The 27303-nt window shown below is 42.1% G+C and overlaps 1 protein-coding gene across 2 annotated transcripts; it reads left to right on the top strand.

The window, feature by feature from the left end:
* Positions 1–2315: 2315 nt before the first annotated feature.
* p2rx5 (purinergic receptor P2X, ligand-gated ion channel, 5) lies at positions 2316–26679 on the top strand. Of its 2 annotated transcripts, XM_029691130.1 has the most exons (13): positions 2318–2881; positions 14885–15035; positions 15979–16050; positions 16663–16738; positions 17071–17155; positions 17577–17657; positions 18499–18640; positions 23029–23162; positions 23359–23452; positions 23547–23612; positions 25301–25383; positions 25503–25724; positions 25803–26679. In XM_029691130.1, the coding sequence occupies exons 1-13, from the start codon at positions 2658–2660 to the stop codon at positions 25813–25815; spliced, it is 1443 nt and encodes a 480-aa protein (XP_029546990.1). In that variant the 5' UTR covers positions 2318–2657; the 3' UTR covers positions 25816–26679. The 2 variants fall into 2 exon arrangements, with proteins under 2 accessions (XP_029546989.1, XP_029546990.1); XM_029691129.1 differs by lacking the exon at positions 25803–26679 and having other exon boundaries at positions 2316–2881; positions 25503–25794.
* Positions 26680–27303: the final 624 nt, after the last annotated feature.

Genomic DNA, 27303 nt, shown 5'->3' with positions numbered 1-27303 from the left:
GGCTATGTGGTGTTTTTTTAAATATACTACATGACCTAGAGTATGTGGATACCTGTTCGTCGAACATCTCATTCCAAAATCATGGGCATTAATATGGAGTTGGTCCCCCTTTTTTGCTACTTTAACAGACTCCACTGTTCTGTCAAGGCTTTCCACTAGATGTTGGAGCATTGCTGCGGGGACTTGCATCCATTCAGTCACAAGAGCATTAGTGAGGTCGAGCACTGATGTTGGGTGATTAGGCCTGTCTCGCAGTCGGTGTTCCAATTCATCCCAAAAGTGTTCCATGCGGTTGAGGTCAGGGCTCTGTGCAGGCCAGTCAAGTTCTTCCACACCTATCTCGACAAACCATGTCTGTATGGACCTTGCTTTGTGCACGGGGGCATTGTCATGCGGAAACAGGTAAGGGCCTGCCATGAAAAACAGCCCCAGCGTCACACCCTGATCTGTTTCACCTGTCCTTGTGATTGTCTCCACCCCCCTCCAGGTGTCGCCTATCTTCCCCATTATCCCCTGTGTATATATTCCTGAATTCTCTGCTTGTCCATTGCCAATTTGTCTTGTTTGTCAAGTCAACCAGCTTTAGTTTCTCAGCGCCTGGTTTTTCCCCAGTCTCTCTTTTCTCGTCCTCCTGGTTTTGACCCTTGCCTGTCCTGACTCCAAGCCCGCCTGTCTGACCACTCTGCCTGTCCCTGAGCCTGCCTACAGTACCTTTGCCCCCCGCTGGATTTTTGACCTCTGCTTAACCTGAGCCTGCCTGCCGTCCGGTACCGTTGCCTCACCTCTGGTTACTGACCCCTGCCTGCCTTGACCTGTATATTGCCTGACCCTATTGGATCATGAAATTATTGTTTATTCAACACGGTCTGCATCTGGGTCTTACCTTAAACCTGATACCCAGACCATTACTCCGCAAGCTTTATACCACTCCAGCCGACGCTTGGCATTGTGCATGGTGATCTTAGGCTTGTGTGCGGCTGCTCGGAAATGGAAACCCACTTCATGAAGCTCCCTACAGACAGTTCTTGTGCTGATGTTGCTTCCAGAGGCAGTTTGGAACTCGGTAGTGAGTGTTGCAACCGATGACATACGATTTTATGAGTTACGTGCTTTAGCACTCGGTGGTTCTGTTCTGTGAGCTTGTGTGGCCTACCACTTCGCGGCTGAGCCGTTGTTGCTCTTAGACGTTTCCACTTCACAATAACAGCACTTACAGTTGACTGGGAAGAAATTTGACGAACTGACTTGTCGGAAAGGTGGCATCCCATGACGGTGCCACATTTAAAGTCACTGAGCTCTTCAGTACGGGCCATACTACTGCCAATGTTTGTCTATGGAGATTGCATGGCTGTGTGCTCAATTTTTTACACCTGTCAGCCATGGGTGTGGCTGAAATAGCCAAATCCAGTAATTTGAAGAGGTGTCCACATAATTTTGGCCATGTAGTGGAGGACTGTATTATCTTACACTTGAATCTGAAATGGGATTGCCTAAACTTCCATTCCCCTCATAAAACAGGATTACTACCAGACAGAAATTAGCTGACACAAGCAGCCTGTATAAAAGCTTTTCAACATATGCAGTGACCTTTCCAGCTAAAGTAATCAATACAGTGTTGGCAACCTGAGGAGGAGCCCACATAGTACATACATACTACAGAATGAGAATTGAACTCCCTAAATGTCTGTAGTACACTCATGAACTGAACCTGACTTTAGAACTGTCGCCCACAGAGAGTGAGAAGAGCAGCCTGTGACCCCTAACATCTCCAACGGTCTACAGTATCTTTCAAACCTAGTCTGTGGAAGTAGTTGATTCTGAATTTAGTCTGGGACTGTCTGGGAGATTTTCCATAGTATTTTGTGTGAGAAATATTGTTGTGAAAAGGATTATAGCCTATAAATAAAATGTGACTGATTGAGATGGTACTGCAATTCAGGTGACCAAGTCCAGCAGTCTGCAATATCATATTACACACACACACACACACACACACACACACACACACACACACACACACACACACACACACACACACACACACGAGCTAGGCCTAATGAACACAATGTTTTTGTATTAATTAGACCTAACACCATATTGCTTGTTAGAATGTACATAATTTAGGTTATTACCCAGACTGAGCCCACCCTGTCCTGGTCCACATTTCAATCCAAGGTGTGAGGAAATAACTCTCACAACCCCACTCCACTCTAACCAGTGTCGGGTAACCTACCCAGGATCTATTTTTACTTTCGCTCTTATTAGCTACTCCATTTAACAATTGTATTTTACCAGCCCAGACCAGCAGAGTGCTGCTCTTGCTAATATTTGATAGCTTGTACGAATTAATGTTGTTTTATTCTATACCTAGAGATATTCTACATGCTCATTGACCGAAATAAAGTGCATTAAAACAGCACTGTTTTAGTGATGAAGTCTAGAGATAGTAGAGGGTGAGGGTCATGTTTGAGATAGGCAGTCATGAAATATATTCATTCCTAGAATAACCTGTTAATGATTAGCTGATCTGAGATCAGACCTAGGAATTATAATTATAAATTATTATTGCAGAAAAAGCAGAAACTTAAACAGCTTTCATGGTAGGTTATCCTAGGGCTAGGTCATTGGAATGGCAGTAGCCTCTTATAAATTGACTAATGATAGCCCATGCAATTGCCACTGACTTCAGTGCTGTAAGTCTCACACGCGCAGTCACCCGGCTGTCGAAGTCTGGTGACAGGAATATGGGCGAATTGACTTGGAGAATCTTTTTCCTCGGTTTCCTTAATTTTAAAACAGAAAAATATGTCATCGCCGAAAACAGAAAATTGGGAATCTCATTTAGAGTTTTTCAGATCTGTGTGCTGCTATACGTGATCGGGTGAGGTGCATGTTTTATTGTATTTTATTGCATGCTTGCGACGTAAAAATAATGTATTAAATCATGTACTAAAAGTGTCAATCATTATTTAGATACAAAGTCGCAACTACAGTAGATTTAATTGTACATTTTGGGTGTCTTTGAGGTCGTTCAAACTGTCATCATGGAACAGGAGTAAATTTTTTTTTATTTAAATACAAGTCAGTAGTGAAGACTCTAGCACTGAGACGCAGTGCCTTAGGCCGCTGAGCCACTGACTGACGATTTTAAGCTATCATTTTCATAGTCATGGCACGCGTTCTGTAAGAGCTATTGAAGATCGATGTACAAAAAAAAAAAAAAAAAAAAAAAAAAGGAAAACAACTTTCAACAAAAAAAGCAGTGGGTTTTTGTCGATCCTTGCCCAATTCAGAATATATCATTTTCATAGTCATGGTAAGAGCTATTGAAAATTGAAAGCAAAAAAAAAAAGGCATGGATTTTTGTCCATCCTCCCCGATTCAGAATATATAATTTTCAGTCTTACACAAGGTGTGTAAGAGCTATTGAAGATTGAACGCTACAAGCTCATGTCACACCTGTATTTGGGGAGTTTCTCCTATTCCTCTCTGCAGACGCTCCTCAAGCTCTATCAAGTTGGATGGGGAGTGTTGCTACACAGTTATTTTCAGGTCTCTCTAGAGATGTTTGATTAAGTTCAAGTCTGGGCTCTGGCTGGGCCACTCAAGGACATTCAGAGACTTGTCTCAAAGGCACTCCTGTGTTAACTTGGCTGTGTGCTTAGGGTCGTTGTCCTGTTGGAAGGTGAACCATCGCCCCAGTCTGAGGTCCTGAGCGCTCTGGACCTCAGACTGAGGGTCTGAATACATTCCGGATGCACTATGTTCATCGATACAATTTTATACAAATATCAAAATAATTGCAATTTGGGTAAATGGAAATTGTTCATAGTAAAGATGAGGTATTTTCTGCATATCCATTGTTCTTTCGAAGGCCAACCCTACCATTGGCGTGCTTGGCCGAAAAGCATTTGTTTTTTCATATCATCTGACCATTGCACCGCCTGGAGTTTGCAAAATGACATTGGCACAGTGCCAATTTTAGCATGTCAGCAAAGCCACTTCACAACACAACACTAAACAATACAGGAATTGTACTATAACGGTGACAAACGGTGCCCACAAACTGTTAGGGCCTACATAAAGCTGTCCCAACAGCAGAGCTTTCTTTTCAGCACCATGGAGTAAAATAAATCCTTACCACCGCCACACCTGGCTGTCTGCGGAGCCTTATCTGGCAGTGAAACAGTTAATTCAGCCTCATTTCAGCCTCTAAAAGCATCCAAGATGGCGTAGCAGTCAGACATCTTTTGTCTTCGTCTTGTCATGTCCCGTGTATATATCTTTTTATATATTTTTTCTTCGCTTATATTTTTTATCTTTTTCTTAACTTCAACATACTCTCCTGCAATCCGCCCTCACCCAATGTGGTATGGATCTGCTATTTTCTTTACTTCAGAACCGGAACCCCCAACAGAAGCTGGCCAGCTAACTAGCTACTAGCTACTAGTCAGCTAACCACTGCTAGCGGACATCAGCTAACCTTTAGCCCAGGCAACACTTGCCAGTCTACACAGCGCGATTCAAACCAGAGTATATCGGACTTATTTTTCTCCATATCTCCGGATTCCTACCGCAAGCTCTGAACCTTTTCACCTGGATCATCGCAGCTAGCTAGCTGCTATCCGAGTGGCCACTCCTGGCTAACGTCTCTGTCCCGAAGCAAGCACCAATTAGCCTGGAGCTAGCCTATGCTAGGCCCATATCCCGGCTGGCTGAAGAGGTCCATCAGCCACTCCTTGGGCTACAATACCTATTTTGCCAATTGGCCTAGACCCCTTTAACTGCCGTTACGGAGCCCCGCCGACCCATCATGACTGGACTACCAACGTAATCTGCCCGAGGGGGTTTTCAACAGGCACCCCCGTCGCGACGTCCCCTGAATAGCCCATCTGCTAGCCTGCTAGCCGCGGCCCGCCAGCTGTCTAGAGCATATCGGACTGTTAGCTCAAGAGGCCCATCTGACAATTTCTTGGGCCACTATACCTATTTTGCCAATTGGCCTGGACCCTTTTACTACACGGAGCCCTGCTGATCCATCACGGCTGGTCTGCTGACGTAACTGCACGAGGGGGCTACAACAGACTTCTTCCGTCGCGACGTCCCTCTAAGGCCTTTCTGCTAGCTTGCTAACCCTGACCCGCTAGCTGTCTGAATCACCGTGTCTCCAGCCTGCTTAGCTACTCACTGGACCACAATGATCACTCGGCTACGCATGCCTCTCCCTAATGTCAATATGCCTTGTCCATTGCTGTTTTGGTTTGTGATTATTGTCTTATTTCACTGTAGAGCCTCTAGCCCTGCTCAATATGCCTTAGCTAACCCTTTAGTTCCACCCCCCACACATGCGGTGACCTCACCTGGTTTAAATTATGTTTCTAGAGACAATATCTCTCTCATCGTCACTCAATGCCTAGGTTTACCTCCACTGTATTCACATCCTACCATACCTTTATCTGTACATTATGCCTTGAAACTATTCTATCGTGCCCAGAAACCTGCTCCTTTTACTCTCTGACGACTAGTTCTTATAGCCTTTAGCCGTACTCTTATACTACTCCTCCTCTGTTCCTCTGGTGATGTAGAGGGTAACCCAGGCCCTGCAGTGCCTAGCTCCACTCCCATTCCCCAGGCACTCTCATTTGTTGACTTCTGTAACCATAAAAGCCTTGGTTTCATGCATGTTAACATCAGAAGCCTCCTGCCTAAGTTTGTGTTATTCACTGCTTTAGCACACTCTGCCAACTCAGATGTCCTAGCCGTGTCTGAATCCTGGCTTAGGAAGACCACCAAAAACCCTGAAATTTCCATCCCTAACTACAACATTTTCCAACAAGATAGAACTGCCAAAGGGGGCGGAGTTGCAATCTACTGCAGAGATAGCCTGCAGAGTTCTGTCTTACTATCCAGGTCTGTGTCCAAACAATTTTAAAAATCCACCTTTCCAGAAACAAGTCTCTCACCGTTGCCGCTTGCTATAGACCACCTTCTGCCCCCAGCTGTGCCCTGGACACCATATGTGAATTGATTGCCCCCCATCTATCTTCAGAGCTCGTGCTGTTAGGTGACCTAAACTGGGACATGCTTAACACCCCGGCCATCCTACTAGCTAAGCTTGATTCCCTCAATCTCACACAAATGATCAACGAACCGATCAGATACAACCCCAAATCCGTAAACACGGGCACCCTCATAGATATCATCCTAACCAACCTGCCCTCCAAATACACCTCTGCTGTCTTCAACCAGGATCTCAGTGATCACTGTCTCATTGCCTGCGTCCGTAATGGGTCTGCGGTCAAACGACCACCCCTCATCACTGTCAAACGCTCCTTAAAACACTTCAGCGAGCAGGCCTTTCTAATCGACTTGGCCCGGGTATCCTGGAAGGATATTGACCTCATTCCGTCAGTAGAGGATGCCTGGTTATTCTTTAAAAGTGCTTTCCTCAACATCTTAAATAAGCATGCCCCATTCAAAAATGTAGAACCAGGAACAGATATAGCCCTTGGTTCACTCCAGACCTGACTGCCCTTGACCAGCACAAAAACATCCTGTGCCGTACTGCATTAGCATCGAATAGCCCCTGCGATATGCAACTTTTCAGGGAAGTTAGGATCCAATATACACAGGCAGTTAGGAAAGCAAAGGCTAGAAATTTGCATCCTGTAGCACAAACTCCAAAAAGTTCTGGGACACTGTAAAGTCCATGGAGAATAAGAACACCTCCTCCCAGCTGCCCACTGCAGAGGCTAGGAAACACTGTCACCACCGATAAATCCACGATAACTGAGAATTTCAATAAGCATTTCTCTACGGCTGGCCATGATTTTCACCTGGCTACCCCTGTCAACAGCCCTGCACCCCCCACAGCAACTTGCCCAAGCCTCCCCCATTTCTCCTTCACCCAAATCCAGATAGCTGATGTTCTGAAAGAGCTGCAAATTCTGGACCCCTACAAATCAGAAGGGCTAGACAATCTGGACCCTCTCTTTCTAAAATTATCAGATGAAATTGTTGCAACCCCTATTACTAGCCTGTTCAACCTCTCTTTCGTATCGTCTGAGATTCCCAAAGATTGGAAAGCTGCTGCGGTCATCCCCCTCTTCAAAGGGGGAGACATTCTTGACCCAAACTGCTACAGACCTATATCTATCCTACCCTGCCTTTCTAAGGTCTTCGAAAGCCAAGTTAACAAACAGATCACCGACCATTTCGAATCCCACCGTACCTTCTCCGCTATGCAATCTGGTTTCCGAGCTGATCATGGGTGCACCTCAGCCACGCGCAAGGCCCTAAACGATATCATAACCGCCATCGATAAGAGACAATACTGTGCAGCTGTATTCATCGACCTGGCCAAGGCTTTCGACTCTGTCAATTCCCACATTCTTATCGGCAGACTCAACAGCCTTGGTTTCTCAAATGACTGCCTCGCCTGGTCCACCAACTACTTCTCAGACAGAGTTCAGTGTGTCAAATCGGAGGGCCTGTTGTCCGGACCTCTGGCAGTCTCAATGGGTTTGCCACAGGGTTCAATTCTCGGGCCGACACTCTTCTATGTATACGTCAATGACGTTGCTCTTGCTGCTGGTGATTCTCTGATCCACCTCTACGCAGACGACACCGTTCTGTATACTTCTGGCCCTTCTTTGGACACTGTGTTAACTAACCTCCAGACGAGCTTCAATGCCATACAGCTCTCCTTCCGTGGCCTCCAACTGCTCTTAAATGCAAGTAAAACTAAATGCATGCTCTTCAACCGATCGCTGCCCGCACCTGCCCGCCCGTCTAGTTCTGACTTAGAATATGTGGACAATTACAAATACCTAGGTGTCTGGTTAGACTGTAAACTCTCCTTCCAGTCTCACATTAAGCATCTCCAATCCAAAATTAAATCTAGAATTGGCTTCCTATTTCGCAACAATGCATCCTTCACTCATGCTGCCAAACATACCCTCGTAAAACTGACTATCTTACCGATCCTTGACTTCGGCGATGTCATTTATAAAATAACACTCTACTCAGCAAATTGGATGCAGTCTATCACAGTGCCATCCGTTTTGTCACCAAAGCCCCATATACCACCCACCACTGCGACCTGTATGCTCTCGTTGGCTGGCCCTCGCATCATATTCGTCGCCAAACCCACTGACCCCAGGTCATCTATAAGTCTTTGCTCAGTAAAGCCCCGCCTTATCTCAGCTCACTGGTCACCATAGCAGCACCCACCCGTAGCACGTGCTCCAGCAGGTATTTTTCACTGGTCACCCCCCTTCCAGTTCTCTGCTGCCAATGACTGGAACGAACTGCAAAAATCACTGAAGCTGGAGACTCATATCTCCCTCTCTAACTTTAAGCACCAGCTGTCAGAGCAGCTCACAGATCACTGCACCTGTACATAGCCCATCTGTAAATAGCCCTTCCAACTACCTCATCCCCATACTGTTATTTATTTATTTTGCTCCTTTGCACCCCAGTATCTCTACTTGCACATTCATCTTCTGCACATCTATTACTCCAGTGTTTAATTGCTATATTCTAATTATTTCGCCACTATGGCCTATTTATTGCCTTACCTCCCTTATCCTACCTCATTTTCACATACTGTATATAGACTTTTCTTTACATTTATTTTATTTATTATTACTATTAATATGATTTTTATTGATTTTTCTATTGTATTATTGACTGTATGTTTGTTTATTCCATGTGTAACTCTGTGTTGCTCTTTGTGTCGCACTGCTTTGCTTTATCTTGGCCAGGTCGCAGTTGTAAATGAGAATGTGTTCTCAACTAGCCTACCTGGTTAAATAAAGGTGAAATAAAAGCTTTTTTTTTTTACTACCTTTTTAAAAAACATAGCTGATATGGGTGACTTGCTTTAATTAACCAATGTGGTTTCTACTGACAATTTAGATGTACAAACTATGGCATAAGGGAATGAGGAGCAGGTAAGAGGCAATCCGTAATTTCGATTAAGACATTAATGAGCAAGCTAAGATGGATGCAGTCAATATAACTATTTGTTTCAAATGTACAGCGACAGAATTCAGAACTTTGGGCTGTTCTTACAGTACTCTCCCTGTACACCAAGTAGGAACCATAGGATAAATAAAGGGGGCATATAAGCAGACAATGAAAGCTCTTACAATATTCGATGATGTAATTTCTCTAAAACAGGCAATAGGCTACATGTGCACCACCAAGTCAGAACAGTAGGCTAAGTTATGAGGGGGAAAGGGACCAAGTTATTAGGGTGAGGCACATGGGCAACTTACTATACAACATACACTTGTATTACTTTCTTAGCTACAGTATACATATCTCCCTGGCATATTACATAATTTATGCAGCAACATACAAGATGTTTTTGAAATCACCTTGTTGTGCTGTGCTCACTTGAACAGAAAGGTGGCGCGGCGGTCTTTCTTGTGGGCAAATTTTGTCATCAAACTTTGTCATCAAAGTCTGGCGTTCTCTGGATTTATGGTGCTTTCAAGACAACTGGGAACTCGAAAAGAAAACAAGGTTGAATCATGACGTCAGTGATCTCTAGAAAGAGGCCAGAGTTCCCGACTTCGAACTCCGAGTTGGATTACTGGATTATTTTCCCTTTTGGAGCTCGTTTTCTTTCAAGTTCCCGGTTGTCTTGAACTCACTGAAGTCTGAGATTTTCAATTTCCGAGTTTCCAGTGGTTTTGAGCACGGCAGAAGTCATGCTGGATTGACAGCATAGCCAATGTATTCAACATTTTCTGGCCCATGGTGTTGCATGTGAATGTTTATCCTTTTAAGCTTGGAATAGAGACCCCAGACTTGGACCACACACCCTCTCCACTGAATAGCAGGCTAGTGATTGCTTTGCAACACTTGCAGTTAGCCACTGATTCCTTCCTAACCACTCATTGTTGAATTAGCAATTTCAAACTTGTTGTGTAATGTTTATGTCCAATGGCTGATGAGTACCAATATGTTTTATATATAATTTCTCTTCATATGACAAGGTTTGAAAAGGATTTGCCAGTAGATTATCGACTTGATTCATGACGATGACTGCTTGTCCAGCTTGCTAGCTAAGATTTTGAAAGTATGATGTTGACATGTCCAATCAAAGCTACGGTAGATATAACGTGATTTGACATAATTTTATCTGTGGCCAATGACCTTGAGCCTTTTTGGATGGGCACTTCTAATGTAAATCTATGGCAGCACCCAAGCGGCTTGAATTTTCAAGCTCTACCCGTATATTTTGCCATGACGAAGTGTCCCCATGAGTGACAGAACACTGAGCCAATCACGTCGCAACTAGAGAACATTATCAACCCCTATGCTCTGTATTTTCTGCTGGCTGCCCCACCACTACAGAAAGCACTGAGCTAGGCTGAAACACCTGCATTTTGGAGCTGCCTTACTTAAGAAAGCAAAAAGAGACCATGTTTGTATGCGGCTTTATTGACTCAAATTAGTTTTTTATTACATTGTTTGCAAACAGATTTGTTTTCTTTTGCTAAACAGGTGGGGCTCAAAACTCCCTAAATGACGGGCCGCCACTGCATTGGCACTTTGGTTGGAAGCAGTGCTATGGTCATATGACACGAAAATAGAGGTCTTTGGCCACGCTTACCAGTGGTGGGTTTTTGCATACACCAAAAATCCACAAAAAAATGGTTAATTGACCACAAAATCAACATTTTGCAATGGCCATCTCAGTCTCCCCAGCTAGCTTATTTGGTTCCTTGGAAGTTGTCAGAAGGTCCGTTTTTGGTTTCCCATTGGTTCTGGTAATACCAGTAAAAGTCAACGTTTTCCTGGGAGGCTTAGGTTAACTGTTTTGAACAGATAGGACACATAAATTCATTTGCTTAAGGCACTAATTATGCAAATATGTTTTATTATTTATATGTTTTATTCTTTTTTATTGTGGCACAGCATCAGTGAGATTTGAACCTATGATCTTCTGTTTTCTATCCATGGCCACTGCACCACCAGGATGGAGCAAGCATGCCATCTTTTGTTTAACTCATACAAAGCTGTTCATTTCAGTCTATTCAAAGGAAACAATCACTCATTAAGATCAAGTGTGGCCAATTAGTGTTTTTTTTTTGTTAATGTATTTTTAAGGAACTCATTCCGGCTTTCAACTGGCTCTTGAAAGTTGTAATAGTAGATTGCACTTGGTGCAATTTCGAAATTGGGTAGTGCATCATCAGTTTTCCTCATGTAATGTCAGTCATTGCATACCGGATCAGCTAGTCCATGTCAGCTAATGTTTTTTTAAGTGGGTTTTTTAGCCCATAGATTTTGTTGTAGTGTTTGAGTCACTCAAATATCCCATGAATACATGTTAGACATGGCAAAATGTATAGAATTGCAAATGCAAGAAAATTAGCTTTGAAACTGCAAAATTGTCTCTGCCCCCATAACAAAATGTGTAGAATTGCAGGAAATAAACTTTAAATGTGATGATTCCCAATTCTGAATGGGGGGGCTGAGTGAAAAAGTTTTGGAACCCCTGAGATAGAGTTTTGTTGACGCTGTTAGCAGTTGATGTTATTCTTTAATAACACAGACCCCAAAGCAAATCAGGGGGAGGAAAATAGGTTTATTCAAATAGGACAAATCATGATTGGAAGTAGATGGTCGTTCTCCCCTGTCCTCAGTTCTCCCCTCGCCAGTGATCCTTTTTCATTTTTTTATTAATCCTTTATTTAACCAGGAAAAGCCCATTGAGACCCAGAGTCTCTTTTTCAAGGGAGACCTGGCAAAGAAGGCAGCAATCAATACATTACAGAATTAAACATACAACAATACAATAGAACAACATGATCCAGCCTTAAAAAAAGCATTTACACTCTGTAACAGTCTCCCATCAAAATGTTAAATTCATTCAGTGGCACTAACATATCTAGATGAAGAATGGATTGTAGATTATTCCATGCGTCTGGTGCACAAGAAGAGAAGGCAGTCTTGCCTAATACTGTAAATGTCCTGTGGACTTTAAGTAGCAACAACCTAGCAGACCAGGTATGGTAACTGCTGGTGGTGAAGGAGACCAGACTACAGAGATAAAGAGGGAGTTTACCCAAAAGGGCTTTGTAGATGAACACATACAAATGTATCTTTCTGCGCATATATATTTAGGTCCAACCTACCATTTGGTACAATGTGCAATGATGGGTGAGTGACTTGGTATTTGTAATAAAGCGCAAGGATGTCCAGTCTCTGGAAGACGGAGGAGGCTGCATGCATATACAACAAGTCACCATAATCAATTACAGAGAGAAAAGTGGCCTGAACAAGCTTCTTTCTAGCCATTCTCTCCTGTGGTTGTTTCCTGTGATTATCTCCACAGAACAAAGGGACAGGATCTAGTTTTATAACCCAGCCCTAGCCTGTGGTTGACCAATTAGAAGTCCTTGCAGTACGACTGGGCCAATGGCCAAATAACAAGTATCCTATTTCAGGCTCACTGTGTAGACAAATTCCTCCCATGTCTCTGACCCATTAATACATAATTCTCTATTGCAGAAAAAACACTATTTCCATTGATCGTTAATTCTATTGACTTCTCTTCCTCTTGACCTCTTGTACTCTGTCTCTGCATTGTGTATTTATCTTTAAAAGATTCTTATAATGCTGAGAAAGGGGGATACCTAGTCAGTTGTCCAACTGAATGTATTCAACTGAAATGTGTTTTCCACATTTAACCCAACCCCTCTGAATCAGAGAGGTGCGGGGGGCTGCCTTAATCAACATCCACATCTTCGGCGCCTGGGGAACAGTAGGTTAACTGCCTTGCCCAGGGGCAGAATGACAGATTTTTACCTTGTCAGCTCGGGGATTCAATCCAGCATCCTTCCGGTTACTGGCCCAATGCTCTAGCCACTAGGCTAGAACAGAATGTTTATGTTTTTAAATAACATTCTTAGGATGTTCTTTGAACGTTACTAATGTTTTATTGTGGTTTTTATGGAACATTTTCATAATGTTCTGAGAACATGACTTTAAATAGAACCATGAGGAAACCTACAGAAAAAAACATGAGGAAAACTGCGGAAAACATTACCTACTGGGCACAGATGTCAATTCATCGTCTATTTCACGTTGGTACAATGTAATTTCATTGAAATTACGTGGATGTAACGTTGATTGAATGAGTGTGTTTCCAGCAGGTATGCCGAAGTCCTGAAATTCCCACATTGTTTCTTAACGTTCTCTGAATATTCAGAGAAAATTACTTTAAATAGAACCATGAGGAAACCTGTAGGAAACACTATTCTGTAGTACTGAAATTCCCAAAGAAGAACGTTGTTGCTTAACGTTCTCGGAACATTCTGAGAACTTGACTTAAAATCGAACCATGAGGTAACCTGTAGGAAACACTATTCTGTAGTACTGAAATTCCCACAGAAGAACGTTGTTTCTTAACATTCTCTGAATGTTCTGAGAACATGACTTTAAATAGAAACATGAGGAAACCAACAGAAAACCTTATGCTAAAGTAATGAAATTGTTGAAAGGTTGTATGCAAAATAACTCTGGGACAACCACGATCTCGCCATGCGCTAAGAAACATATGGTTTCAGAATGTTATCATCAAATCAAAATCAAATCAAATTTATTTATATATCCCTTCGTATATCAGCTGAAATCTCAAAGTGCTGTACAGAAACCCAGCCTAAAACCCCAAACAGCAAGCAATGCATGTGAAAGAAGCACGATGGCTAGGAAAAAATCCCTAGGAAAAACTCCCTAGAAAGGCCAAAAACCTAGGAAGAAACCTAGAGAGGAACCAGGCTATGAGGGGTGGCCAGTCCTCTTCTGGCTGTGCCGGGTGGATGTTATAACAGAACATGGTCAAGATGTTAAAATGTTCATAAATGACCAGCATGGTCAAATAATAATAATCATAGTAGTTGTCGAGGGTGCAACAAGCACGTCCGGTGAACAGGTCAGGGTTCCGTAGCCGCAGGCAGAACAGTTGAAACTGGAGCAGCAGCATGGCCAGGTGGACAGCAAGGAGTCATCATGCCAGGTAGTCCCGAGGCATGGTCCTAGGGCTCAGGTCCTCCATGAGAAAGAAAGAAAGAGAGAAAGAGAGAATTAGAGAGAGCATATTTAAATTCACACAGGACACCGGATAAGACAAGAGAATACTCCAGATGTAACAGACTGACCCTAGCCCCCCGACACATAAACTACTGCAGCATAAATACTGGAGGCTGAGACAGGAGGGATCAGAAGACACTGTGGCCCCATCCGATGATACCCCCGGACAGGGCCAAACAGGCAGTATGGAGTAGCTGGGTCTGGACTTGAACCCCATTGTGTTTGAATTGAAGAGGACAGTCCATAAGGCTTAAGCGCAGACAAAGAATTTCAAGGATCTGGACATATTCTGTATGGAGGAATGGTCTAAGACCCCTCCCAATGTGTTCTCCAATCTCATAAAACATTTTAGAAAAAGGCTCAGTGTCGTTATCCTCGCAAGGGCCCTGCTGGAGTATTTAAACAAATTCCCTTTCTCTGAGCAATTGTGTTAGTATAAAATAATATATTTATATATATATATTTTATCATACAATATAGACAGTGTTATAGAGTGCACTTGACATTTCTATGTCTTTTGACTCAGCACATGAATGAACGCTTTAATATATCCAGGGCACAAGTCCCATACTGTAATTTGTTCAAAGTTTGTTCAAATTACCATCAATTTAATTTCTATATGTGACTGACAACGGCTCAACATTTTCAAATGTGACCGAGAGTTAGAACGATTTAAAAATATATTTTTTTAAAGTTGAGGCTTAGACTAAATGTAAGAAATCAACCAATCAATCAATCAATCAATCAATAACCGGTGCATTTAAATTCTCAGGTGGGTCTTAGTGTATAAGAAGGGGTACCAATCGAGGGAAGAGACCGTCCAGAGCTCTGTCATCACCAAGCTGAAAGGAGTGGTCATGACCAACAACACAGAATCTGGACTTTACCTATGGGGGGCTGAGGATTATGTCATACCTCCAACGGTGAGATCCGGGAACATTTGGGGAGGTTTTATGTACACAGGTAAAGCTGGCGCAGTACACAGCTTTACTGCTAGATGATTCATTCAAGTCTAATTGAGTTGAAGCTGAAGCTCATCAGTGATACAGCAAGTCATTGATTGTATATTTCAAGTACAACGAGTCACATTTTTATGGGGTTTCACCATTAACTCACTTTCATCAGTTTTCAATCAGACCCAAATAGTTTTTTAAATAACAGGACACCACATGCAGATTTATATCACATCAACAGAGACAGTATATCTGGCCATGGCATGAGAATAGTGCGCTTTTAGAAACACTAGCATAAGCATGTTTGCCAGCTATTTTGAACATCTATTTGGTACAGTTTTAGAATATGATAAGTTGACATGTATTTAGAGTGCTCTTCAATTATTTTTAAGAACATGTCTGATGTCTTTAAATAATGTTTATTTTGTAAGGTCATGGAAAAGGCAATGATTGGGGTCATTGGACATTATACTTTACAGGCTATAGAGCAATAGGACAATCACACCTTTTGCTATATACATTTTAGCTATAAACTACTGAGTCTTTTTTCCTCAAGAGACAAACCATTTCATCTGTCCTGTTAAATAAAAGAGAGAGGGTTGTTCCCCAAGTCTAATTGCTATAATTCTCTTAACCTTTAGCGACTCAATGATAAACAGATTAAATAGAAAGGTCTGCTCTTGTCCACATGGTGAGCCCAGTCAGCCACCACTGGATCTCCTTCATTTTGTAAGGCTATATTAATATGGAGTGTGAAGCTGTGCTATTTACATTTAAGCTTACGGCATTAAAAGCTTTGATAAATGAATATGTATTTAGGGCTTTGATTTTGTACAGTTAATACACAGTCCCCTAACTAACCTGACCGAGGAAAGTATAGTGTCCAACATTTTAGCTTGTTGTTGATTTTCAGGGTGAACAAGTCTTCTTCATTGTTACAAACTACCTTGAGACCCCAAATCAGAGGCTTGGGTTCTGTGCTGAGGTGAGTGAAAAGCAATATTGTACTACCATAATCGAGACAAAAATGTTGTTAATTGACTTTATTTTGAAAGATCCCCCAATTCTGAGATAGAGATTGGATGACTGTGGAGCTGAGATATAAATACTTTAATGATCCAATCAAGCAAAGAAATTAAACTCCGCATTGATGATGCAAGTATTCTCACCATATATGGCAAAGTAAACAGAAAATCGACTGGTAATTTGGGGCGGATGTCAGAATCCAAACTGCCTATAGCAACAGTTTTTCCCCCAGAGAGAGATGGCTTGACCTTGACATTGTCTTCCAATACTTGCTTATTTGATATTATAGTAGGTTTTCAGTGCCATTATGATGATTTTCAGAAAAGTTATGAAAAATAGATGAATTATATTTAATAATGATAAAAATGTTCATAGTATGAAGGGGGCAATGTGTCACTGTTCACTGGTCCAATAACATTGTATATTCCTAAATTGCTTTAGCATTCAAATGATACTCCCTATTGTGTTCACCATGTTATTGTATGTTGCCGTCGTCTCTAGGCTCTTCAATACACTGCTTTGAATACAGGTTTGCATTTTTAACTACAGCAACGTGTCCTTTTTTCTCCAGAGCCCTAAGGTGCCAGATGGCCAATGTGTAAACAATGAGGATTGTGCCGAGGGTGAGGTGGTAATAGCTGGCAATGGTAAGGACTAATATGGTCAACTGGGGCAGTCTATCTCATTTCAATTTCCAAGATAACATTTATTTACAGATTAACACTGGTTTTGGTCACATTTCTCATAAATGCACATGTACACCACAAATTCTTGGGAAGTGTATGAGAATCACCAGGGTTGGAATTGGACAAGTGTCTCTCTTAAAAAATTCCTTGATATTGACATTTAAAAAAATCTATTTTGCATGTTAAAATTATTCAACTCTGGGATCTCCTACATGTTACCATTTCCCCTAATTTCCACCCAGAGTATTATGTCTTTCCAGGATGTTGACAGGGATCTTTGCTTTTCCCTGCAGGGGTAAAGACTGGACTGTGTTTAAACTCTACAGGGACCTGTGAGATACATGGCTGGTGTCCCGTCGAGACGGGCCGGAAACCCTCGTGAGAATTCATCCTCTTTTGCTGTGAAAATAATGAAATACTCACTTTTGCACTCCACTACAGATTGAGGATCTTAATTGGAGCCAATTTGCTACAGCAGGAATATAATCCTGCAGCAACAGGACATGTGAATTATTATGTGGATTATAACTAATGGACATTTTTGTAGGGGTTGATACATTTTTTGTTAGGGCAAATCAAGTCTGAAATTTCAAAGTAGAAATGATGAACTTTGGAAGCCTTTTTAAAACTCAAATACACTACAAGTTTGCATTTCCTGCTTTGGAGGAAAATTCTCAGCAACAAAAGATTAAGATCCTACATCTGTACATTATGAACTTCAGTATGAAGTACCTTGTCCTGATTATCTACCATTATGTAGCAGTCACTCTGGTTGAACACTTTTCCCCTTCATTTCCAGGGAGGCTTTATTAAGCAAGGCAGAAAACTTCACAATTTACATCAAGAACTTTGTCAGGTTTCCGAAGTTTGAATTCTCCAAGTAAGTGGTTATGAGTGGTGCTAAGTGGTGCTTGTTCATACAGACCTCAAAGTAGTCCCTAGAGACTGTCTGTCTCTACAGACACAGTCAGTGTCAGTGACATAGATCAGTAAGTATGTGTGAGTAGGGCAGTGGGGGATACATGTCCTAGCACTGCTCTGAATAGCTATGAGGGTGCACAGTCCCTTCTATTTATATACCCCCAAAGCCATATAGCCCAGGGCCGTGTGTGTGTGTGTGTGTGTGTGTGTGTGTGTGTGTGTGTGTGTGTGTGTGTGTGTGTGTGTGTGTGTGTGTGTGTGTGTGTGTGTGTGTGTGTGTGTGTGTGTGTGTGTGTGTGTGTGTGTGTGTGTGTGTGTGTGTGTGTGTGTGTGTGGTGATCTGAGATGTCCTTGACAGCAGAGCAGGCCCAGCCCTGGACAGGTGTTAGAACAGATCTGGTTGGCTCACTGGGCTCTCATGCCAATAAGGCTGTTGTAGAAGGTTTAATCAGCTAGAACATTGGTATTGTCTTTCCAAGCCTAACCTGGAAATTACAGAGACGTCAGACCTCTGCCAATTGATCATTTCAGTTGTGTGTATTGAATGGAAAATGTCTAAACTATGAAGTAATTGATCTATAAAGTTACTTGATATGATATGTAGCTCTGTGCTATTCCTTATCTAAGTAAGGGTCAAAGAGAAAGCTTGTTATTTGAAGCTGATAAGATAACTTCACTGCTCAGTTTATTATGTTTTAGGACTATGACCTTTTGGGATTTAGACAAGAAAAAGTATGATACTGAACTACTAAGCACATAGCTAAAAGCTACATGTCCTGTTCTGTCTTCTTTCCCCTCAGGTCAAATGTTCTGGACACCGGTAATGACTCCTATCTAAAGAGATGTTCCTATGACAACATCCTCCAACCCTACTGCCCCATCTTTCGTCTAGGAGACCTGGTCAGCAGGACTGGACACGACTTTCAGGACATGGCTGTAGTGGTACATATTTACAATCTTTTTGTTTTGAAATGTACACTTTATTTAACCAAGTAGTCCCATTGAGGTTAGGTGACCTTTTTCCCTGGCAGAGGGAGACCTGGCATTGAGGGGCAGCAATGTTGTATAAAAACGAAGGTTTATCAGCATACAGTACGTTGCTACCCAGGAAAGACACCCAATACAATGCATTAAACAGTCAGTAATCAGGGTTGGGTTTCTAGTTTAACAGTGACTCCGAATTATGCTTTTCAGGCCTTCGTCATGCTATCCAAGCAGTGTGGGAGGGATGTAGGTCTCTCTTCCTCCAGTCCATTTCATAATGATACTTGCTTTCAGGCAGTTAGGTAATTACAATTATTTTGAGGACATTTAATTTGACTTTTGCCATGTAGGCTGTGGTAATTAGGCATGAAATTGAAATGAATAACAACTATGGTTGCATAATAACAACATTATGAAACATAACAGTTGTTAGATTTCTATTAAATGGCTTGACACAGAGCCCTGTATAAATTGCGCTCACCTCAACTTCCCAGCAAGGTCAGGTTAGACATTTACAAGTAAACACTACCTCTGGTTGTTAGTGTAGCAGGACACCCAGCATAGAAGAAAACAATAGTTAACCAGAGCCATTCTTACCATATGTCAAATCAAATCTATTTGTCACATGCGCTGAATACAACAAGTGTAGACCTTACCGTGAAATGCTTACTTACAAGCCCTTAACCAACAGTGGAGTTCAAGAAGAGTTAAAGAAAATATTTACCAAATAAACTGAAGTAAAAAATAAAATACAAAAATTATAAAAAGTAACACAATAACATAACAATAGCGAGGCTATATACTGTGGGTACCAGTACCGAGTCGGTGTGCGAGGGTACAGTTTGGTTGAGGTAATTTGTACATGTAGGTAGGTGTGAAATGACTATGCATAGATATTAAACGGTGAGTAGCAGTAGTGTACAAAACAAATTGGGGGGGGGGGTCAATGTAATAATTGTCAACAGTCTTCTGGCTTGGGGGTAGAAGCTGTTAAGGAGCCTTTTGGTCCGAGACTTGGCACTCCGGTACCGCTTGCTGTGCGGTAGCAGAGAAAACAGTCTATGACTTGGGTGACTGGAGTCTCTGACAATTTTATGGGCTTTCCTCTGACACCGCCTATTATATAGGTCCTGGCAAGAATCTTGGCCCTAGTGATGTACTGGGCCGTACGCACGACCCTTTGTAGCGCCTTACGGTCAGATGCCGAGCAGTTGCCATACCAGGCGGTGATGCAACCGGTCAGGATGCTCTCAGTGGTGCAGCTGTAGAACTTTTTGAGGATCTGGGGACCCATGCCAAATCTTTTCAGTCTCCTGAGGGGGAAAAGGTTTTGTCGTGCCCTATTCACGACTGTGAACGAACTATCATGTTTGGACCATGATAGTTCGTTGGTGATGTGGACACCAAGGAACTTGAAACTCTCGGCCCGCTCCACTACAGCCCCGTTGATGTTATAATAGGGGCCTGTTCGGCCCGCCTTTTCCTGTGGTCCACGATCAGCTCCTTTGTCTTGCTCACATTGAGGGAAAGGTTGTTGTCCTGGCACCACACTGACAGTTCTCTGACCTCCTCCCTATAGGCTGTCTCATCGTTGTCGGTGATCAGGCCTACCACTGTTGTGTTGTCAGCAAACTTAATGAAGGTGTTAGAGTTGTGTTTGGCCACGGAGTCGTGGGTGAACAGGGAGTACAGGAGTGGACTAAGTACAAACCCCTGAGGGGCCCCAGTGTTGAGGATCAGCGTGGCAGACGTGTTGTTGCCTACCCTTACCACCTGGGGGCGGCCCGTCAGGAAGTCCAGGATTCAGTTGCAGAGGGATGTGTTTAGTCCTAGGGTCCTTAGCTTAGTGATGAGCTTCGTGGGCACTATGGTGTTGAACGCTGAGCTGTAGTCAATGAACAGCATTCTCACATAAGTGTTCCTTCTGTCCAGGTGGGAAAGGGCAGTGTGGAGTGCGATTGAGATTGCGTCATCTGTGGATTTGTTGGGGCGATATGCGAATTGGAGTGGGTCTAGGGTATCCGGGAGGATGCTGTTGATGTTTATTTATTGTATTTTTTATTTCACCTTTATTTAACCAGGTAAGCTAGTTGAGAACAAGTTCTCATTTACAACTGCAACCTGGCCAAGATAAAGCAATTCAGTGCGACACAAACAACAACACAGAGTTACACATGGAATAAACAAGCGTACAGTCAATAATACAATAGAAAAAAAGAAAGTCTATATACAGTGTGTGCAAATGGTGAGGGGAGGTAAGGCAATAAATAGGCCATAGTAGCAAAGTAATTACAATTTAGCAGATTAACACTGGAGTGATAGATGAGCAGATGATGATGTGCAAGTAGAGATACTGGTGTGCAAAAGAGCAGAAAAGTAAATAAAAACAATATGGGGATGAGGTAGGTAGGTTGGGTGGGCTATTTACAGATGGACTATGTACAGCTGCGGTGATCGGTTAGCTGCTCAGATAGCTGATGTTTAAAGTTGTTGAGGGAAATATAAGTCTCCGAACTTCAGCGATTTTTGCAATTCGTTCCAGTCACTGGCAGCAGAGAACTGGAAGGAAAAGCGGCCAAAGTAGGTGTTGGCTTTGGGGACGACCAGTGAGATATACCTGCTGGAGCGCGTGCTACGGGTGGGTGTTGTTATGGTGACCAGTGAGCTGAGATAAGGCGGAGCTTTACCTAGCAAAGACTTATAGATGACCTGGAGCCAGTGGGTCTGGCGACAAATATGTAGTGAGGGCCAGCCGACTAGAGCATACAGGTTGCAGTGGTGGGTGGTATAAGGGGCTTTGGTAACAAAATGGATGGCACTGTGATAGACTGCATCCAGTTTGCTGAGTAGAGTATTGGAAGCTATTTTGTAGATGACATCGCCGAAGTCGAGGATTGGTAGGATAGTCAGTTTTACTAGGGTAAGTTTGGCGGCGTGAGTGAGTGAAGGAGGCTTTGTTGCGAAATAGAAAGCCGATGCTAGATTTGATTTTGGATTGGAGATGTTTAATATGAGTCTGGAAGGAGAGTTTACAGTCTAGCCAGACACCTATGTATTTGTAGTTGTCCACATATTCTAGGTCAGAACCATCCAGAGTAGTGATGCTAGTCGGGCGGGCGGGTGTGGGAAGCGATCGGTTGAAAAGCATGCATTTGGTTTTACTAGCGTTTATGAGCAGTTGGAGGCCACGGAAGGTGTGTTGTATGGCATTGAAGCTCGTTTGGAGGTTAGTTAACACAGTGTCCAAAGAAGGGCCAGAAATATACAGAACGGTGTCGTCTGCGTAGAGGTGGATCAGGGAATCACCCGCAGCAAGAGTGACATTGTTGATATAGTGAAAATATAGTAATATAGTGAAGTCAGTGAAGACACTTGCCAGTTGGTCCATGCATGCTTTGAATACACGTCCTGGTAATCCATCTGGCCTTGCGGCTTTGTGAATGTTGACCTGTTTAAAGGTCTTGTTCACATCAGCTACCGAGAGCGTTATCACACATCCAGAACAGCAGGTGCTCTCGTGCATGCTTCAGTGTTGCTTGCCTCGAATCGAGCATAAAAGGCATTTAGCTCGTCTGGTAAGCTTGTGTTACTGGGTAGCTCGCGTCTGGGTTTCCCTTTGTAGTCCGTAATAGTTTTCAACCCCTACCACAACCGACAAGCGTCAGAGCCAGTGTAGTAGGATTCAATCTTAATCCTGTATTGACGCTTTGCTTGTTTGATGGTTCGTCTGAGGTCATAGCGGGATTTATTATAAGCGTCCAGATTAGTGTCCCGCTCTTTGAAAGCGGCAGAACTAGCCTTTAGCTCGATGCGGATGTTGCCTGTAATCCATGGCTTCTGGTTGGGATATGTACGTACGGTCACTGTGGGGACGACGTCGTCGATGCACTTATTGATGAATCCCAGAGCATATTCCAGTCTGTGCTAGCAAAACAGTCCTGTAGCGTAGCATCCGCGTCATCTGACCACTTCCGTATTGAGCGAGTCATTGATACTTCCTGCTTTAGTTTTTGCTTGTAAGCAGGAATCAGGAGGATAGAATTATGGCAAAGATGATCAGCAATGTGTTTACTACTGTGTGATTGTTAGAGTTGCCAGTTTGTACTTGAGGTTTTAACATTTTAAAGTACAGTATAATTATGTTCCTAGTTGTTAATGTTTAATGAGGAGTTGATGGAAATGCGACCACAGTTCATAGTCAAGGTTAAGAAAGTACATCTTGAATAGCACTGCAATAGAGTCATCCTCCATATTTAGAGCAATGTTAATCTCTCTCTCTCTCTGTCTCTATCTCTAACTCTCTCTGTCTGTCTCTTTCTATCTCTAACCCTCTCTCTTTCTCTCAGGGTGGGTCAGTTGGAATTCTGATTGAGTGGAACTGTGATTTGGATAAGGACTACTCACAGTGTAACCCAAAGTACAGCTTTACTCGTTTGGATATCAACTTAAACAGCTCTGTCACGTCAGGCTACAACTTCAGGTACATCTTGACATGCAGTAATAAGCAGATTGTACTTCAAGCAGATATAATAATCCATGCCCTCATTCTGAAAAGGTATTAGCTTCAACTAATAAGGCTTGAGCTCTCTCCAACTACTGCATTTAATCTCAGATCTATCTCTACCAGGCAGTTGTTGACATTTCTGTTCCAAACAGCTGATTTGTTTGTTTTCCAGATATGCCCGGTATTACAAAGACGAAGCTGGAGAGAGCTTCCGGACTTTATATAAAGTCTATGGGATTCGCTTTGATATCATGGTGAATGGACGGGTATGACAGTCATTCTTGCCACACTTACTTGAATGTGTTGATAGTATTCATATTACAGTCTGTCAGATTAAATGTTCTTTATTGTGTTTTTCAGGCTGGAAAATTCAACATCATTCCCACAGTAATAGCTATTGGGTCTGGGTTAGCTATAATGGGCATGGTAAGTAATTTAATATATGTGTGTATTCATTTGTTTCCAATAGACATACTGGTCCCCCAAAATATATTCCTCTGTGATTCTATGTCATGTAGCATGGCCAGATTGGATGTTATCAAATTATTTTGATATATCACCACAAGAGAGCGATCCCCTATCATTGTTCAATGAAATAGTAATCTTCTTAATTCCAAATCGATCCCTAGCCCCTATCCCCTTGCTTAGGCACTCCTGTAGATCTGAAACAATTGGGTAGGTCTAAGCAATATGCAGTGTTGGGGAGTAATGAACTACATGTAATTCAACTAGTAATTTAACTACATTTTGCAGTAGCTTGGTGGTCGTTGAACTAAATCAAAGATTGTCTATTATATTGACAAGATATTCGGTGACCGCTCTAACAATGGAAATACTCCTCAAAGATGGAAGTTATGCGGGAGGACGAGAGATCAGGTGGGACCATTCTAGCCAATGAGAGGGCAGATATGTGTGAACAACAGGCCATAGAGCTAGATAGAGGACTCATCTTTGTATCTGTGCCATTATAGCGTGACAGCATTGGCAGCGCCATTGAAGCTTTCTCCATTTTAAAGTAGTCCATTTTCTTCTTCATTGGCTGCTCGCTCCCAACCCATAGGAATCCCCACCCAGTTGTCTACTTTAAAAGGGTGGAAGGCCTCAATGGCAATGTCCATGCTAAAATGGGTTATATCCATGATGAGTCCTCTATTTCTATAACAAACACAACTCCGATATAGTCGTTTTATCAAAGTTGCCGAAATGCCATGTGCCTTCACTTATATTAGTGCATTCGTAACAACCTAACCATTACGAAACTTATATTCAATCAAATGAGCCTCACGTAACAAATCAGCAATACATTTTTTTGTTGACCAAATTCGACACTGACTTCCATAAAAAAAAATGGACAGATTTTGGGCAGAGTAAAACCTCTCGCTTCTTCTTTTCCTCTCTGACAAAATTCAAATCTAAGTAGTGTTTTCAGTAGTTAATTACTTTTGTTATTGGAACTACACACCAAAAAATGGGTGAAGTAGGGAATCATTTCCTCTCGTTTTTGGCATTAGTCCTGCCTAATTCTCACTTGAAACATGTTTTTTTGTTTAATAGGCTAAATAACACATTATGTTAACAAAGTGATCTGTTCTTGCAATTTGTGGTCTATGAACATTTTTCACCAAGTAGTTTGGATGAAGTGAACTACTTTTAAAAATTAACTTAGTTAAGTAAACTATATTTTTCTTAAGGGTAGCTTTATTGTATCTTAACTTCATCCAGTGTGAAGTAATTGGTAGTTTATTATGTTAAAATATACTTTCAGAGTAGCTTCCCCAACACTGGCAAGATACCTACATTTTCTTTTGCCTATCTAATTCTGTCAGATCTACAGGAGTACCTTGGGTGTATAGGGGTTCATTTGGGATTCAGAAACCCTCTGCCCCCTTGTATAAGGTTTTAGTGCCCTATTTTAGTCATATTATTTATCAGAGGAGACAGCTATTTGCTGTTTACATTCACAGGACATTTAGTGTTTTTTTGTTTTTGCTATGGCCTAAAAGGTTACCTCAAGCTTTATTGGGGTTTTTGGTTTTATTTATATCATACTGATTACTGTGGTCTATTGTATGTCTTGACCTAAACCTGGGCTTTGTGTTTGTTTTTCGTTTCAGGGAAAATTTGTGTGCGATATGATATTCATCTACATGATGAGCACGAGTTCCTACTTCCGAGACAGGAAATTTGAGATTCTCAAGTAAGACACTATGACATAGTATTGCTACTAAATACAGAATTTACACTTTGTAGTTTAATCAATTAAAGTATGTATTTGAAGTCTGGGATTGCTTGCTCTGTAAAACATCCCTTTAACAGGAAAGAACGGATTAAGAAGCACAAAGAGAGTGCGAAGACAGTGGTGAACCGAGACACAAGAAAACACAGGACACATGCTGGGGAACAACATGAGCTCACCACACTCTCTACGAAAAAAGAGGAGAAACCAGAGCCCACCACTCAGGACGCGGAGAAACAGGACCTTAAAACTGGGGAGAAAAAGGAGGTTCATAGTCTCTCTCCGCGAACTGTGGGGCAACGGTATAATACTCACCCTCCACGACACTAACCAATTAATTCAGAGTGAGACACATTTTTATTTACCCTTTATTAACACAGGTTGGCCGATTGAGGTCAGAAGACTTGTTTTTCAAGAAAGACGTGAGACAAAGAAAGAGGTGCTGCTATCGTCAAGACGGCTAGACTGGGTCCTCTAGCAGGTGGAAAGGGAAACGAGGGTGGGTGAGGTGGTGATCCTGATGCCCACCCTCCTTCTTCTCTACCAGCGGAGGTTGCTGATGCTGACACTTGGCTCTGGTTTTCCAATGTCTCAGGAGTGATGTGTGTGCTGATTGGAAATGATGGTGACTGATAGGCTAGCAAAGAGAAATGACAATGCTCTCCTCTCCTTACACTTTACTGGTGCAATGACAATGCAGACGCTCTACGAAGCGAGATATTTATCAAAGAGAAAAAGCACCATTACATTTCTGTGGTGTCATATTTATTTGTTTAAGATGGAAGCATAATGCATCTGGTGTCAATTAGGCCGTGCAATCAAACCATGGTAGAGGACTGAACTAGGTTATGCTGGCTGTGGTGTTTCTTCACACCTAAAGAGACAGCTTGTAGTATAATTAAATCCTTGTGAGTCATATTATGCAATTCCACACATATCGCGAGATTAGGCCTACAATTGCTTTCTCACGTCATTGGAAAATACACTGAGTGTGAGGTTGTCTATCATAAATACTATGCATTTAATGTGATTACTTGTAATTTCCATCATGTATTGACTGGAGACTTATTTGTGAAGGAATGTAACTGTTTTTCTGAGTGATTTGTGATGTTTTATTTGTGCTTCCCATGACTTGTGTTTTTGTATATAAAAAAAAGACAAAGTGCATATCTATGTTGTACTATACAGGGCACATTTGGAAAAAAAGAGACCTAGGTCTCAATATGTCTTCCCTGTTAAAATAAAGGTCAAATAAAATATAAATGTCCTGTGACTAAAGGAGTGGTTTGTAATGTATTGCCTTGATATTCAAACATTTTTGTATTGGTAATGCATCAGGCACATCACCCTGTAGCCCACTACCTATCACTATGTTTATAACCTAGATATGCTTACTATAAAATGTGTCAACTGCTAGATGAGAACTTGGAAAATTCAGTTATCCTATAGATGCAATAGAGCAGAGAAACAATAACATACTGCAGCAGTTCACAGTTCAGTGCATGAGAGAAATATTTTATTAGTATACAAATAGAGTTACTGACTTAGACATACACTACATGACCAAACTTATGTGGACTCCTGCTCATCCAACATCTCATTCCAAAATCATGGGCATTAATATGGAGTTGGTCCCCCCTTTGCTTCTATAACAGCCTCCACTCTTCTGGGAAGGCTTTCCACTAGACGTTGGAACATTGCTGCGAGGACCTGCTTTCATTCAGCCACAAGAGTATTAGTAAGGTCAGGCACCGATGTTGGGTGATTAGATCTGACTCGCAGTCGGCATTCATCCCAAAGGTGTTCGATTTGGTTGAGGTCAGGGCTCTGTGCAGGGCAGTCAAATTCAATCCACACCAATCTCAACAAACCATTTCTGTT

This window comes from Salmo trutta, chromosome 15, assembly GCF_901001165.1.
Source record: "Salmo trutta chromosome 15, fSalTru1.1, whole genome shotgun sequence".
Taxonomy (NCBI): domain Eukaryota; kingdom Metazoa; phylum Chordata; class Actinopteri; order Salmoniformes; family Salmonidae; genus Salmo; species Salmo trutta.
Note: the sequence above shows the minus strand (reverse complement) of the source record. Positions and strands in the feature narration are given on the sequence as shown.